Source organism: Phalacrocorax aristotelis, chromosome 8 (genome assembly GCF_949628215.1).
Source record: "Phalacrocorax aristotelis chromosome 8, bGulAri2.1, whole genome shotgun sequence".
NCBI lineage: Eukaryota > Metazoa > Chordata > Aves > Suliformes > Phalacrocoracidae > Phalacrocorax > Phalacrocorax aristotelis.
Genome location: NC_134283.1, coordinates 43,970,346 through 43,985,144, shown reverse-complemented (window position 1 = coordinate 43,985,144; position 14,799 = coordinate 43,970,346). Strand labels below are relative to the sequence as shown.

Here is a 14,799-nt window from a genome sequence, read left to right as displayed (position 1 = left end):
TTTTTTTTTTTACTTCAGTAATGATGATATTTTATATTAGCTAAAGTACGAGGTCACACTGTCCCTTCTTGGGTTGTCAACTGCGATGCGGGAATACCCTCACGTAAACTCCCCTGCGGTGCCAGTAATGCCCACGTTGATGGGTATAGATCAATGTCTGTGTGTTTACAAACCCTTGGAAAAGCATCTCTGATGTTTTATTGTAACTCAATTGTTCTTCAGGTATTATCTAAAAAACAATATGGAGACAGAGACTTTGTGCTCAGATGAGGATGCTCAAGAGCTGCTGAGAGAAAGCCAGATTTCCCTCCTACAGCTGAGCACCATTGAGGTCGCCACTCAGCTTTCCATGAGAGACTTTGAATTGTTTCGCAATATTGAGCCTACGGAATACATCGATGACCTCTATAAGCTGGACTCCAAAACAGGAAATGCTCACCTGAAACAGTTTGAAGATGTCATAAATCAAGAGACATTCTGGGTTGCCATGGAAATCTTGGGAGAGCCCAACCAACTCAAAAGAATGAAGATTATTAAGCATTTCATTAAAATTGCCCTCCACTGTCGAGAATGCAAGAACTTCAATTCCATGTTCGCGGTTATAAGGTAAAACACTTCCCATTTGTCAGATCTGATTTGCGCTGTCAAAGGCAGTTCTGTTAATCTGAATGGAAAGAAAAGAAATAGGCATATCCTGAACAGATTGCCGATGGTGCCGGGTGGTTTTAAGGGAATTACTAAGCTTTTCGAAAGCCAGACTGTACAAAGTGATGCATTGTCGCTGCAGCCTTTTCCTTCCCCGGCCTCAGAAGTTCAGTCTTATTGCGGTGGTCGATGCGGCTGTCTCTTGTTTAACTGCTACCTGGCAGGGATTGTTTGCTTGATGAACTTCAGAAACCTGCCTGAACATTGCTATCATTTTCCGTGATTCTGGCACCCAATTTCCCTTCTTTTTTCAGTCATTGTTACTTTTTCAGTGTGCACTGAGTCATATCTGTGGTGATGAGATTACTTTCTTTCTTCCTCTCATTGTAAGGACTTCCTCAAATCAGTCTTGTTTTAGTTTAATTTTCCTTTTCATTCTTTCCTGTCATCTGCTTGCTTCTCTTTTTTTTTTTTTGTCTTCGTTTACACATTTAGACTTTCTCTTCTGATTTATACTAATTGCTGCTACTTTAACAGCACATGTTCAGCACTTTCTTTATTTGCAGTTATCTTATACCCAAGTTTTACTTTAAAACCAAAACAGAAAAGGCACTGTGATTCATTAGACAAAGATCTAGATTCATGCTGAATCCTAGCACCGGCACTATCTTTGAAAATACCATTTTAAAATATTTCCTTCCATGTCTTACCAGTTGATCAAATGGTATTGGCTTCCGTTTAGTCACACGTTAAAGAATTCATGAATTTCCTTAGAGGGTACTGGGCAACCACTGGGGCTGCGGCTACTCATTACATGGTGAATAGACATGTGGGCACTGAATCTAGTGTCTATATTCTGCTCCCTGATGTCTCATGATTTGTTGTAGGTGGAGAAATGACTCTTCCTGCTTCCCAGTTAAGTCTAATCAGGCCATGACTAAAGAGGTCTTTGGTCCAAAAAGAAAAAAAAAAAATAAGGGGACAAATAAATTGGCTTTTGTTTTACCCTTATGTCCAGAGGAATACGTTTTTGTTCTTTTTCTTGCCTTGCGTTGCATATCAGTACGACGCCGTACGCTTCACGACATAGGAAGGTAACCATCCTAACGCAGCATGTCAGGCGTATGTTTGGCTTTTCACGCGAGAGAAGGCTTTGTTTGTGGTTTGACAATAGCACATAGAGAAATCTGTATTAAAAAAAATACAAAATATGTTTTTGAAGCTTTCAAAATGAGAAAAAAAATCTTCTTAGAACAGCAAATTCAGTCATTTGTGTGACTCTGGATTTACTAATGAATGCTGGAGAATATCGCTTTCCAGTTCTGCAGCTACAAGGGCTTTGCAGTCATTGTAAAATTTCTTGAGCAAAGCTGGTGCCGAGTTGCGATAGCGAGGGTGGATATATATTTCATTTTTTAAATTCAATTTTAATTGCATCCAGATAATTCTGGATATATTTTTACTTAATGAGAATGAGGGCCCAGTAGCAAGTTGTAGCTGCTTCTGACTGTCAGTCTGTTGGTGCTCATTCACAAATGCTCCAAACACACCCCTCTGAAGTCTCGCCCCTTTTACTTGGGATAAGCTGCTCGCTCTGGCTGCTGTAGCCGTGTATTCACCTCATCAATTTTTCACCCTTTTTGTCCTTATTATATGTCCTTATTATATATGGTATACATTTTTACAGGAGAGAAGTGGTTCTTAAATTAAATGGGCACCAGTACTGTGTTACAGAGAGGTGGTTTTGGCAGGCTGACTCGAAATTTGTACCTTGTGAATAGGAAGCAGTCATGCTTTTTGCAGTTCTCTTTCACTTGCTCACAAGAGCGAACAGCAGAGGATTATCGTGGTGAACTTGCAGCCTGGCATTCACCCAGCTTTACAGTTAACCTTGTGAAAGCTATTTTTAATCGTTAAAACAAAAACCCCTGAGAGTTTACTTTCATATGAAAGGAAATGATTCCGCTAACAGCTAATAATGAAATGTATCTGCCTTGCAGTGGGTTAAATCTAGCACCAGTAGCGCGTCTCAGAGGCACTTGGGAAAAGCTACCAAGCAAGTACGAAAAGCACCTCAGAGACCTTCAAGATCTTTTTGATCCATCTCGAAACATGGCCAAATACCGCAACATCCTTAGCAGCCAGAGCATGCAGCCTCCGATTATCCCACTGTTTCCTGTTGTCAAGAAGGATATCACGTTTCTGCACGAAGGTAATGTCAAACGTAGAGAAATAATAAGCTAAGTATTGAATCTGCTTTAGCCCTTTCTTCAGTGCTCTGTGGTTCAACAGGTATCTAAAAGAAGCTGCCTCCAGTAGGATGCTTTTGGTACATCCGTTGTAGGAGTAAAATAGACTAGAACTCTGAATGCATGGTAGAACACCTCCTACTCTTGCTTTCCGCATTTTCAAGGGGTTTTGTTTAAACATATCCATTTTTCCCTCTTACACAAGTTCTCTTTGCAATTGGTTTGGGGGTTAAGCATTTTCAAATGCACCCAGTTCTTGGTTGTGATGTTTCAGAACTATGTGAACTAGTTGCAGAATGTGAACGCTGTTGATGTCAGTTCTATATTTATATTATTTTAACATCTGTGCCAATGAATTTGGGCATAGTTCGCTTACTCCTTTCTCCTCCTCCTAATACTTGTTACTTCAGAAATAGATTAACAAGAGCAATGCTAGCTAGCCTGAGCAGGCCCGCTCGTCACTTGTGTTTTGACAGAGTTTCCTGTTCTCTTGCTATTTTAATTAAAGCACTTTTGTTGATGGAGGGGCAGGGAGGGAGGAAGGGTAATGTGGGGGACTTAGAAACACATTGCCCATTAAAAAGTATTTCTTACTCTCTTTTTTTCGTGTGTGTGTGTGTGTGTTTCAATTATGCAGGAAACGATTCGAAGGTGGATGGCCTGGTAAATTTTGAGAAACTCAGAATGATTGCCAAAGAAATTCGCCAAGTTGTCAGAATGACCTCAGCAAACATGGATCCGGCTGTAATGTTCAGACAAAGGTGTGCAATTTAGAAAGGCAGTAGGATTGAAGGTGTCTCAGGGTGGGTAGGGATCTATCTGGGTCTGCGTGTGCATCAGTCCGTTAATATTTCGTTGTGTGACTTCCCATTGACATTTACCATCAGAACCGCAGTCTCTATCAAATCATGGCACTACAGTTGATGCTTCCAAGACCTGCTTTTAATGACTACTAAACCAATTTGTTGTCTTTAAAAAGCAAACAAGAATAGGTTCTAATATTAATGATCCATATTTTTGCTAAATAAAATGTTAGTGTCAGTAGAGTTTTGGGAGAGGTATCATATTAGGGAGGAAATCAGGTATATATAAAAAAAGCACCTAAATCACCCATGTATAAATCTGAAATGTTGCTTTGAACCAAAACGTCACTGATAACGTATTAAAAACAAAATAGGTTTTTTTTATTCATTCAGAAAACAGCTTGTTCCACCTACATAATGTTTGATATGGTCAGGCTGTAAGAGGGTGGAGGCTCTTTTCTTGTTTGATTTTTTTTTTCTTTGGGTTTTTTTTTTTCCCCTTTTCTCCTGCGTAACATCACCAGGCTCTGTGTTAACAAACTGCAGGGTAAAAGCCCCATGACTTCTAATCTGGTGCTGATTAGCTCCAGATTCTATTTAGTGGAACTAAATAATTTCCTGCACCAGTTTGCTTCCCACTGGCTGACCTAAAAGCATCAGCGACTCCGTTGTGTCCACGCCGGGTCCTGATGCCTGTAGATCCCTGCCAGGAAGGGTTTTGTTGTCCTTCCCTCGCGCTGTTAGTTTGCCTCTCAAACTAACGGGCCAGACAAAAACCCCTCAGGATGCAGGTCAGGAGGGGAGTTGGTGACAAGATGATGTCCTGTGCTGAATCACTGCACGGTTTCTCCTTTGAAAAAATGACAGAACCGTCCTTTGAGTCGTCCGTTCCGTCTGTATCCCCAGCAGCGGCGAGCTCTCTGAGCGCCGTGGGGTGAGCGGAGCACAGAGGAAGCTTAATGGACGGTTGATGGGGTGAAGCGTGCTTTGTGCAAGCCCGACCTAAATTCCAGCTGTTAGGTCACCTCTGCAGTTGTAACTGTCTTCGATTTATGAATTCAGTTACGACTGTGCGCTGGAAGGAAATAGCGTGTGCAAAGATACCTAGAGTATATAAGAGCACAGGGATTTGCTTCCCTGTGGTCAGGATTCGGAGACGATTGTGAATCCTGTTCTACTTCTTGTTTCCAAGGCTGACTATCAGGAACCAGAAGTATTTTGTTTAAAATTGGTCCAGTCGAGGTTTGCGACAAAAATAACAGACCCCTTGTTAATGTTGTTTAAAGATGGATTCGTTTCAAAGTGGAGACTCGCCTTCATACTGTTGGATTTGAATTAGCAAAATTTCCTTTTTAACATAAAGTTATAAAGCTACTTACTGATAAGCTGTGATTGCTTTTCAGAAACTTCGGCATTCACAGATTAAATCAGCCTATAAATAACTTCCCCTGATGCCTTGTGCACTTTCTAAGCCTAACGAAGCCTAATCATTAAATGAATTTAATAATAAATAGTTGCATTTAGTATGTTTTTCAGAATTACAGAACACATTTTAATGACGATAATTTAAATTATGCACCCCGACATAAAATGCTTAGGCATCTAATATTAGAGATAGTGCCAAAGATTAAAAGAAAATAATTCCGTGTTCTCACGTCATTTATATTCATTTTCATTGCCTCTGGTGTTTGATCTATCAGTTTGTGTTATGAAGCACCAATAAATGCTTTTGAAGATTAAAAATAAACAAGTTTTTAGCGGTAACATGAGACTTGCTAGCAAGTTCATTACTAGCATCTAGTTCTTCAGCATGTATTTGGCAACTACCTTGTTTTCCAGCAAGCAATCAAGAGAAAACAACATCATAAACTTGAATACTGATGATGATTCCTCGTGCGCTTGCTGCAGTCCTAATGCAAAGAATAAATCAATTGAATCACGCTTTCTGCAAGATGAAGAAGTTAATCAGTTTTCTCTCACTCCATCACAATTGATTTTGACTTATGGGAAATAGTTAACAAGAAAATTTAATGCTAGTTTGGCTTTTAAATTCATAGGTTAAACTTGAACAAAAAACTGATAGATGGTCTTCCGTGTTAAAGTATTCGAGCCAGTCCTGCCCTTGCATTCCATTAAAACATTGTGTTATTGTTTGAGAAGAATTTTGCTGTATAGAAGTTTTTTCTTTTCTGTTCTTTCCTGTCTACATCTTTCTTCCTGACTCTCAACTGTTTTATTTTTTTCCTGTGCTTTTCTGTTCAAATACATGCTTCAATGTATATGGCTCTTGCTTACAGGAAGAAGAGGTGGAGAAGTTTGGGGTAAGTGTAGAGATGAATGCAACTAAGATAAATAAGGATTATGCAACTCTTAACATACTGCATCCTCCTCGTTAGTGCATGCATCTGAGGTACAGCATGCATTTTATTAACCCTGCAATACGTATTTTTTTGGAAAACAGGAATAAGGGGTTACAGTCAACGTTATACTGCAGCTATAAAAATTCTGAGTTGCTTTTGTGTACTAGATAAGTTGTTTGAGTTTGGGCTTTATGCATAAAAAAACCTCCTGCTGTGCAGTTACCTTGGAAGGCAGACTATTTTGGGAAAGAAATAAGTTGCTTTTTAACATGTAAGAGAAAAGTTCAAGCCATTCCTCATTTTAAACTCTAAGGACGCTCTGAATTGTGATAATGATATGGTAGTTTCCCCCCTGAAGTTTTGAGTTCAAGCCTCAAGGTGTTTCTTTTTAGTTTATATTTGAAATGGGTCTCACATTGCATACACCAAAATCCTCACTGATTTCACTGGGCGTCTCGATTGTGTAAGGACTGAGTAAGAAAACAATTACAAATGAGAGTACTAAGATGGGCTAGTGAAATTCCTGACTGACGCATGGCGGTGATTTTAAGATGACGTTGCAGCCGTATTTTACACGTTCTTACGTGTATTTTTGCCCATAAACTGCCATCTGTGTACTTGAGCCTATGTGCCTTTGCACTGAGAAACTCTACTTCCTTTCGTACTGTGGTTTACACCTGGTTTAAAGCCAGCTACGTGTTAGTACATCGACATTTCGTGTAGAGTGCGGAGGCAGAAATGCTGACGGTGCTTTGCCCTCCCTCCAATTGCTTTGCAAGTCGCAGAGGAAGCCTGGTGTGGCAACGCGATCTGTCGGCAAAGAGCATCCAGGCGCTTTGTGCAGAGAGCAGATCTACCCCCGCCAGCAGTGACGGGGACAGTGCCAGGGCTCGTGCTAGCCAAACTGGGGATACTGGTCCCTGGTGTGAAATCAGCAACGTGCGGATGCCCCCGGTGCAGGAGAGCTCGGCTGGCAGCGTTAGGTGGTCGATAATCAACCGCTCTCAGTGCAGCTCACGGGGAGAAATGCCTAGGACCCAACTGGAGCCACCATCATTTCTGACCCTTGGGATTACTCTGAACACAAGAGAATAAGGAAAAATAATTTTTAAAGGAAATTCGATTTAAATTGCCTTAAAAAGACGAGTCCAGACTTAGTGTGTACACAAGCAATAAAATGTTTATGTCATTAAAACCAAACACAATGTCGTTTCCAGTTTCGTTATATAACAGATATTAGCTTTGTTCTTATCCGTAGGCGGCAGGAGTGCTCCCTTGGTTTGAATAGGTGGGAACAGTCCATCGTGCCTTTTGCTGCTCTTTGTCTAGAGTAGCATTACTTTTTTATTTAATTAAGCTGTAAATTTCTGCCCGTTTTTAAGGTTATATTTTCTCTTAGGTTGATTTATTTAACATCTTTGAAAGTACTGCAGTCAGCTGTTTCCCACCATGTCTTATTTTTTTAAGCTCAGTGTGCTCAATTCCTTAGAGTTCCCCAAACAATATGTTTCATTCTGACTCTTTTAGCCGTTACGGCTCTTCTGTGCCGGAGGCTGTTTACTCGGCCACTTGCGGTTCTGTAAACGCACCCAAGAACTTGATAAACATCTTTACAAATAATTTAGCCTCTTAAACACTCAGAGGAATAACTTTATTATAAAAAAAAAACCTCACAAACAACCAACTTCAAGCAACTTTATTGACGCTTTCCATTAGAATTTACATGTAACTCACACTGTGATCTCCGTCCATTAAAAAAATGGATTGGGGCTGGTGTGGCCGTAGGACTTCCGACGGTTGAAGCAGAGGTGATGTGTATATTTGAACTGTACCAAGATCAGGTGTGAATAGGAGTGACTGTCAGGGAGAGTTACCGATGTACCTGAGTCATTTGGGGGCTATTTATTTTTGCTTCAGTTGCTGATAGAGTTGGCGGCTCAAAATTAGGAGCGCTGAGGAGCGCTTTCATAGATGCAAGCCTGGGCATATGTATATTATCACTGCCTTCCTGACCTCTGTTGGGATCCATTTTTTTTTAATGAGCTGCTCTTCTGTGAATGTTTTACTGGGAGAAAGAAATTAAGTGCATAATATAATGTACTTTGCATATTTAACATAATTTCCCCCCTTATTTAAACACTGTCAGAAGCTTGGTTTTCTAAGAGGATTACACTAGTCACTCGCTTCCATACTCAGCTGAATTGCAAGGAGTTTCTGTTGTAAGCCTGATGCAAACAGGGGGTACCAAATACCTTAAACAAACAAAGTTACCTAGTTTGTCCGCTCTTACAGCCTGCAGCTGAAATAGCGTGGGTTTTGCAGAGCAAGACCGCGATTCATTAGCAGAGCTAAATGGGTACTTTACTCAGCATTGCATCTCCTCCTTGCTAGTTCCACGTTTTCGTATGCAATCCTTTTCTAGACTGAAATTGCTGCTATCATTTTACCAAAATATTTTAAGACAAGTGATGTTTTAATGCTGTTCATCTTTTTAACTCATTTGCATCAGCATGCACTAGCCCTAACTGAAGATTATTGGTATTAATCTGCTTTGGCGTGTGCTACTGTAGCTCCTTGTTGTTATCGAGAACTAAAAATTTACTGCTTTGCTCTTTTCTTTTATAGATCTCTGAGCCAGGGCAGCACAAACTCAAACATGCTGGATGTACAGGGAGGCGCTCACAAAAAACGTGCCCGCCGCAGCTCGCTTCTGAACGCCAAGAAGCTGTACGAGGATGCCCAGATGGCGAGGAAGGTGAAGCAGTACTTGTCTAACCTGAATGTAGAGACAGATGAAGAAAAGATCCAAATATTGTCGCTTCAGTGTGAGCCTGCCTATAGCACTCGTAAGTACAGCGATCTGGAATGGTGGCGGGATGTACAGAATTCCTAAAAATCTTCTTCTTTCCCTAGAAATACTCATTTAGATCTTTCTCTTCTCCCTTCAAGAAAAAAACACTCTAGGAAAAGCTTGTTTGTCAATTCATATACTAACAGTTTCAGCAAGCCAGCATTTATCTTCTGATCTTGGTTGAGCTCAGAAAACATCAGTGAAGTTTTCTCTTTAGACCTATAGTTCTTAAACTGTGCGTCTTTTGGTCAGCCTGGGAGGAAAGTCAATAGTACGTTAGCTCTATTCTTGCCCCCCTGTCCTTGTGCGGAATTAGGAAGGATAAAAGTCACGTTTACCATATGAACAGCAAGAAAATGAAGAGAGACAAAATCAATATAGAAGCTGCAATGGATTACAGCTTAGAATAAATGAAGATTGTTGAGAAGGAGAAGTTAGGTCAGTATTGACTGATGGGATTGACGTGGCTTGGCAGTCAAAAATTGAGGGCTACAGCAGGACAGTTTTCATAATTTCAACTCCTGTGCACCTGTCTAACTAAACCAACTGTTATCTGACCTGCTGTCTTCCACGGCTCAGTAAATTCTTATTAAAAATGAGAAAAGGTAATTGCATTTTATTTTGATCCTTAGAAACTTTCACTTGCTTGAAAGGTAAGTTTGTTTCAAAATGGAAGAGTAGCAACCTTGCTAATCAAAACAAAGTTTCACGCTTGTCTGTTGTCCAAATGCGGCTTTTTAAGACTTTTTTTTTTTTTGTCCTCAAATACCATTTTGTCTCTGATGAGGTAAGCTAAAAGCACGACTAAGAGGTGGCATCTTGAAGATAAAATGTGAAGCCCTTTCCATTATTCAGTATTAAGAACGCAAATCCTTGTTATTTCATAAGGTACCTTCCTATGCCAATTTTTTTTTAACATTTCCTTTTAAATATCACTGATGTAGGAATCCTGGAATTGGCCATACTTGGCGCCCTTTATAAAAATGTTAAATTCTGCCTATTCACACCGGCCTGTGCCCAAGGTCGCCAGAAATGACAGGTGGCTCTCAACAGAAACACGCACGGCATCGTGCATTGCTAGTAGGGGAGTCCTGCTTGCGCTGTGTTCAGCCAGGCACGTAATAGCACGGATTATTTCTACTTAGAGGTAACACCATTGTGGGTTTTATGCTTTACTAACCTGTCCCCACTGAAACAATAAATTAAAGCACGTCAGCATGAACTCTTGATAGATGATCTATGTGCAAACGTAGCAGGTGGCCATACTATGCCCAGGAGACAAACGTAACACTTACGAGGTTGTTTTTCAATTGTTTAAAATAAATAATTTAAAATCTTGTTTGCACAGTGCGAGCCACAGATATTTGGAAGGAAAAATAGGGAATATGCGCTGACTGTTTTACTGCATGTAGTTCAGCAAATCAAGTCCTTCTTTTCTTAAACTTCAGAAAAGGAAAATGAAGGTTAAGTGGGCATAGAAATAAATACCTAGTAAAGTGGCGTATTATTAAAGTACCTATTTTTAAAAACTGGGGGGAAAAAAACTCTGAAACTAAAAAAACCCACAGGTAATTGATCTGGTTGAGATTATACTCCCAGTTTCAGGGCTAGCAGAAAGGGTGGGGGAGCGATGCGGAGCACGAGGGAACTGCCAGCCCCCTGGTGATCGCCGCTCCGGCGGAGCGGGAGCACTGAACCGCTCCCGGGGGAGCTCCTCGCGCTTGGTGCGTTTACCCACCTTTAAATTTTGGCCAAGTGGCTTTGAATCAGGGAGCCTCGTACACGGTTTTGCAGATTGTTTTTGTGCAGGTAGGTTTATTTGCACATACCCAGAAAAGCAGGAGGTGCAGCTCCCTGGCTCCTATCTCGGGAGTAAGAGTCTCCTGGCCTTGCTTGCAGAAGGGATGAGCAGCTGTAATGCCGCAATCCGGACTTTTCCAAGGGAATTTAAGGAGAAGTCAGATGGCCTTAACTTCGGAGTTCGTTGATTGCTGCGTGATTGATGTAGAAACTGAATCAGTGCCCTGGGATGTAAATCAATTGTGCCACCTAGAGAAGGGTGTGATGCCAATTGCAAAGCACCCGCTCCTTCTCCCGCCGGTGGCATTACGTAATTTTGAAGGAGGCTGTTATGCTTTTGCACCTTATGTACAAACATCTAAAATACAGGCTTTAACTGTGGTAGATAAATCACATTTTTTTGTCTTCTGATCAAGCTCCTCCATGAGTTTAGGTTTTGAAATGCCATTTCACGTGACAGCCTCTTCACTGTAATGAGATGGGTGTGTTTGGAGTAGAAGTGGTTTCAAATACATTTTCTCTGCTTCATACCGTGGTTGCTTTGTCTGCATGGTTATATTCAGAATGACTGTAATAATCCTGCAATTCCAAGTGCAAGATATTTATATGCAGTTTTTCCATAACAGTGACAAAGAATTTAAGTGAGAGAAGAGGAGCAAAATCCTCAGAGATGTCTCCGGTACCCATGAGATCGATTGGCCAAACCACTAAAGCCCATCAGCATCAACAAAACAGGATGAGTCAAGTTCTTCAGGTTCCAACTGTGAATTTATACCCCAGTAGGAAAAAGGGACTGACAAAGGATCACGTCACATTCAGTGCGTATCTTCAGTTCACCTGTCTGGAGAGTTTTATAAATTAAGTAAATAAGAGGGAGGAGCTGTTTGGAGCTGGGTGGATTGTTTGAGATGCTGTTACGCTTCATTTACTCCATTCACTTGAAAATAGCTGAAGCATATTATTGTGTTTTAAGAGGGCGTTTACTTGGGCATTTACACAATTTCTAATCTCTTTTCTTAAAAGAGCTAATCATGAGGTGTTGGCTCCAAATAAGCTCTTGCTTTAGTTTCATTACTTGTAACTTAGCACTTTCTGTGACAGTGCTTGTTTTCTGTATGCCTGAAACATGTACAGACATCTTTTTTCTTTTTTTTTTCTCTCTTGAACTAAACGCCTTCTAACTAAAGTGATCTTAGTACCTCTGTCTTGAACAAGTCAGATATGCAGCGTTAAGTCTTTTACTGTGGATTTCTGCATTCTAAAGGGATCTTGCACAGAGTAGAACAATCATAGAATCACAGAATCATTAAGGTTGGAAAAGACCTCTAGGACCATCAAATCCAACCCCCAACCCAACACCCCCAGGCCTCCTAAACCGTGCCGTGAAGTGCCACGTCTGCACTGTGTTTGAACCCCCCCAGGGATGGTGACTCCCCCACCTCTCTGGGCAGCCTGTGCCAGGGCCTGACCGCTCTGGCAGGGAAGAAATTTCTCCTAATATCCAACCTAAACCTCCCCTGACGCCGCTTGAGGCCATTGCCTGAGGCCAGCGTTGCTTGTTCCTTTTCATGACAAAATAAAGTATAATATATTGAGGTGAAATCATTGAAACAAATAACAGACATTTAGTAGTTTAACCTCTGGAACACCATCATAATATCATTATTGTCAAATGGAGCAACATATTATTAGTTGCTTCTAGTGAGAATCAATTTTTTCTGTTTCTAAATTTGCTAGTTGCAAAGCAGTATTATGTATTAAAATGCTTTTGATCTATTTGCATAACTGTTGTATCATCTGAAAGTTACAGTTGTGGGTTATTAAATAAAGTTAGTTGCAGTTAGTAGATGATATTATATGATTCTAAGATAGATTGAGCGTCAATATCCATTAAAATAGCTTCAGAAAACAGTATATTGCAGCATTATAAAATAGCAGTTGCAGTTAGTATTTATTTCAAGTCTCCTCTTACAAGCCTGTGCAAATCTATCCGCTCCAGAAGTTTTGCTGAGAGGTATTTCTTTGCTCCCATGCGTTCAGTGTTGGTCTAACAAACTGTTGAGAACTTAAATGACCTCCTCAGCACTGTGTCCTCTGCACGGTGGTCTAATAGTGAAGAAGTCCCAAAGTGTCCGTTTGCAAAGTGCCGTGGTACGCTGGTTTTGTGAAACGTCCTGAACTGTGTATAGTGCCCGTGAGCGCTGATCTGAGAACTCCTGATTCTAAAGATCTTGAACCAATTTGTTGGCTGTGATGCAAATTGTTTTTAACACTGTCCCAACAGCGTCATGGGCAAGGGTTTCCTCCAAGCCTCACATGCTGTACGGTTTTCAGTCCTTTGCCAAAACCACGACTAGTGTAGCTGTTGCAGTGGTTCTGGTTATGACCTGGGTGTTCCTACACACCTCAGATGAGCAGCCAGCGGTAGCAGTGGCTGCTGCTGATCTGATCCAGATTTGAAATGGAGACCACCTCCACGTGCAGAAGTCATCTGAGCTTCCGCTCCTCTCTTTGCTGGATACTCCAGTGGTTGCTCAACATGGTGCTTATTTGTAGCTCAGCCAGACAGCACTAACGTGAACGAATAATAACATGCAGTAAGTGATTCCATTGTTTTCATAGGTACAGGCTCCCCACAGAAGTCATTGAGCTTGTCGGAGGAAGTAAGTAGTAAGAAACAAACAGATGACACTATGTCCATGGCATCTTCTTTGCACTCCAGCCCACCTGCTTCTCCTCAGGGCTCTCCACGCAAAGGTACGTGCGCTGCATGAATGTTCACAGTGCACATGTCAGCATCCGTCTGGGGAACTTGTGCCCGTGTTGTACTAAAGCCAGGGTGGGCAGTGGCAGGAATATGTGTTGGTGATGACCTGTAGGAGAAATAGTAGTTTAGAATATTAATGTCAGAATAGCATCGTGTCTTTCTATTAATAGGTGTAGTTTCTCAAGGTAGTGAAATGTTTCAGCCTTAAAAATCACCTACTGTTTAAGAAGGGGAACGACTGTTTTCTTAAAAACCTCTCAGGTGCTTCTGACAGAGTTCCCAATTTCCATTGGACTTGGAATACCCAAAGATCCTAAATGCTGCTGCCCGCCAGCGTATCGGTTCAGATTTAGGTGGCCGGTTAGATGAATGGGATTTGCAAACCTGGGGATTTCTCAAAGATGACAGTGTTACCCAGAAACTGCGGCTGTGGAGACATGTTTTTGCCCAAGATGGCTGGAATACCGGGTGACTAGGTGGAGCTGGAGAGAAAATGCTGACATAGCTCTCCAGAACAGGTGGTTTTGATAGCAGCAAAAGTAGTGCATCCATCTAAATCCGTGAGTCGCTGTTCATATTTTTTGTTCTTGTGCACAGGGCTTTGTATACATCCCTGTCTATCATGATGCCCTGAGAATCCCTTTTATTTTTGATGTCTTCGTCTTAGAAGACCTGCCTCACCTCACCATTAGTCAGCTTTGGATGGGAGTTCATTTGAAATCTCCTAGCACCACTTTGTAGTCAGCCAGAGTGGTCAGTGTTGAACGGCGTAAGGCGTTTTTCCCTCCCTTCTGTGCTGCTTTTGACTCACTGACAGCCCAAAGCCACTGGATTAGCATGGCATGGCATGGTGACTTACTGCATCTTCTCACCCTTTTCAGTGGGAGATCATGCTGGCCCGTCCACTTCTGCCTTCACAAGATACTGTTTCATTTAGGAGAATGTCACTTGTTTTACTTAAACACAGCATATGTATAAGAAGCTTAATTACTTGGGTGCCAAACCTAGCTCCACTGAGATTTTTGAGCATTGCTTATAAACATGTTATTTTTGTTACCTTTCTGATTCCTTGAAAATAATATTTTCTTTCTTTGGGGTTATTTCATTAATTCAACTTGCTTTCAGCCTATTTTTAGCACTGATCTAATTCGATTGAGGTGATCCATACCTTGTTGTATGTGTAGTGCTAACAGCTCATTGAACTGTCATCTGAAAGACTTCGTTTCAGGCATGAACACATTGCACATAATCGTAGATTTCATTTTCTTTTGAGCTATAAGCAAGCGATACGCAATTAGGATTGAAAAAAAAATGTTTTAAAATT

The 14,799-nt window shown here is 41.1% G+C and overlaps 1 protein-coding gene across 6 annotated transcripts in view; it reads left to right on the top strand.

Moving 5' to 3' along the window:
- RAPGEF6 (Rap guanine nucleotide exchange factor 6) overlaps nucleotides 1-14,799 on the top strand; it is a 134,944-nt gene that overhangs the window by 106,560 nt on the left and 13,585 nt on the right. For 4 of the 6 annotated variants that reach the window (XM_075102937.1, XM_075102936.1, XM_075102943.1 and 1 more), the window contains 7 exons: nucleotides 223-606; nucleotides 2,646-2,857; nucleotides 3,532-3,655; nucleotides 5,995-6,018; nucleotides 8,683-8,903; nucleotides 11,335-11,526; nucleotides 13,331-13,465. In XM_075102937.1, the coding sequence (XP_074959038.1) occupies nucleotides 223-606; nucleotides 2,646-2,857; nucleotides 3,532-3,655; nucleotides 5,995-6,018; nucleotides 8,683-8,903; nucleotides 11,335-11,526; nucleotides 13,331-13,465 (1,292 nt within the window). The remainder of the gene's footprint in view (nucleotides 1-222; nucleotides 607-2,645; nucleotides 2,858-3,531; nucleotides 3,656-5,994; nucleotides 6,019-8,682; nucleotides 8,904-11,334; nucleotides 11,527-13,330; nucleotides 13,466-14,799) is intronic. The other 2 variants (XM_075102940.1, XM_075102938.1) reach the window with 1 other exon arrangement.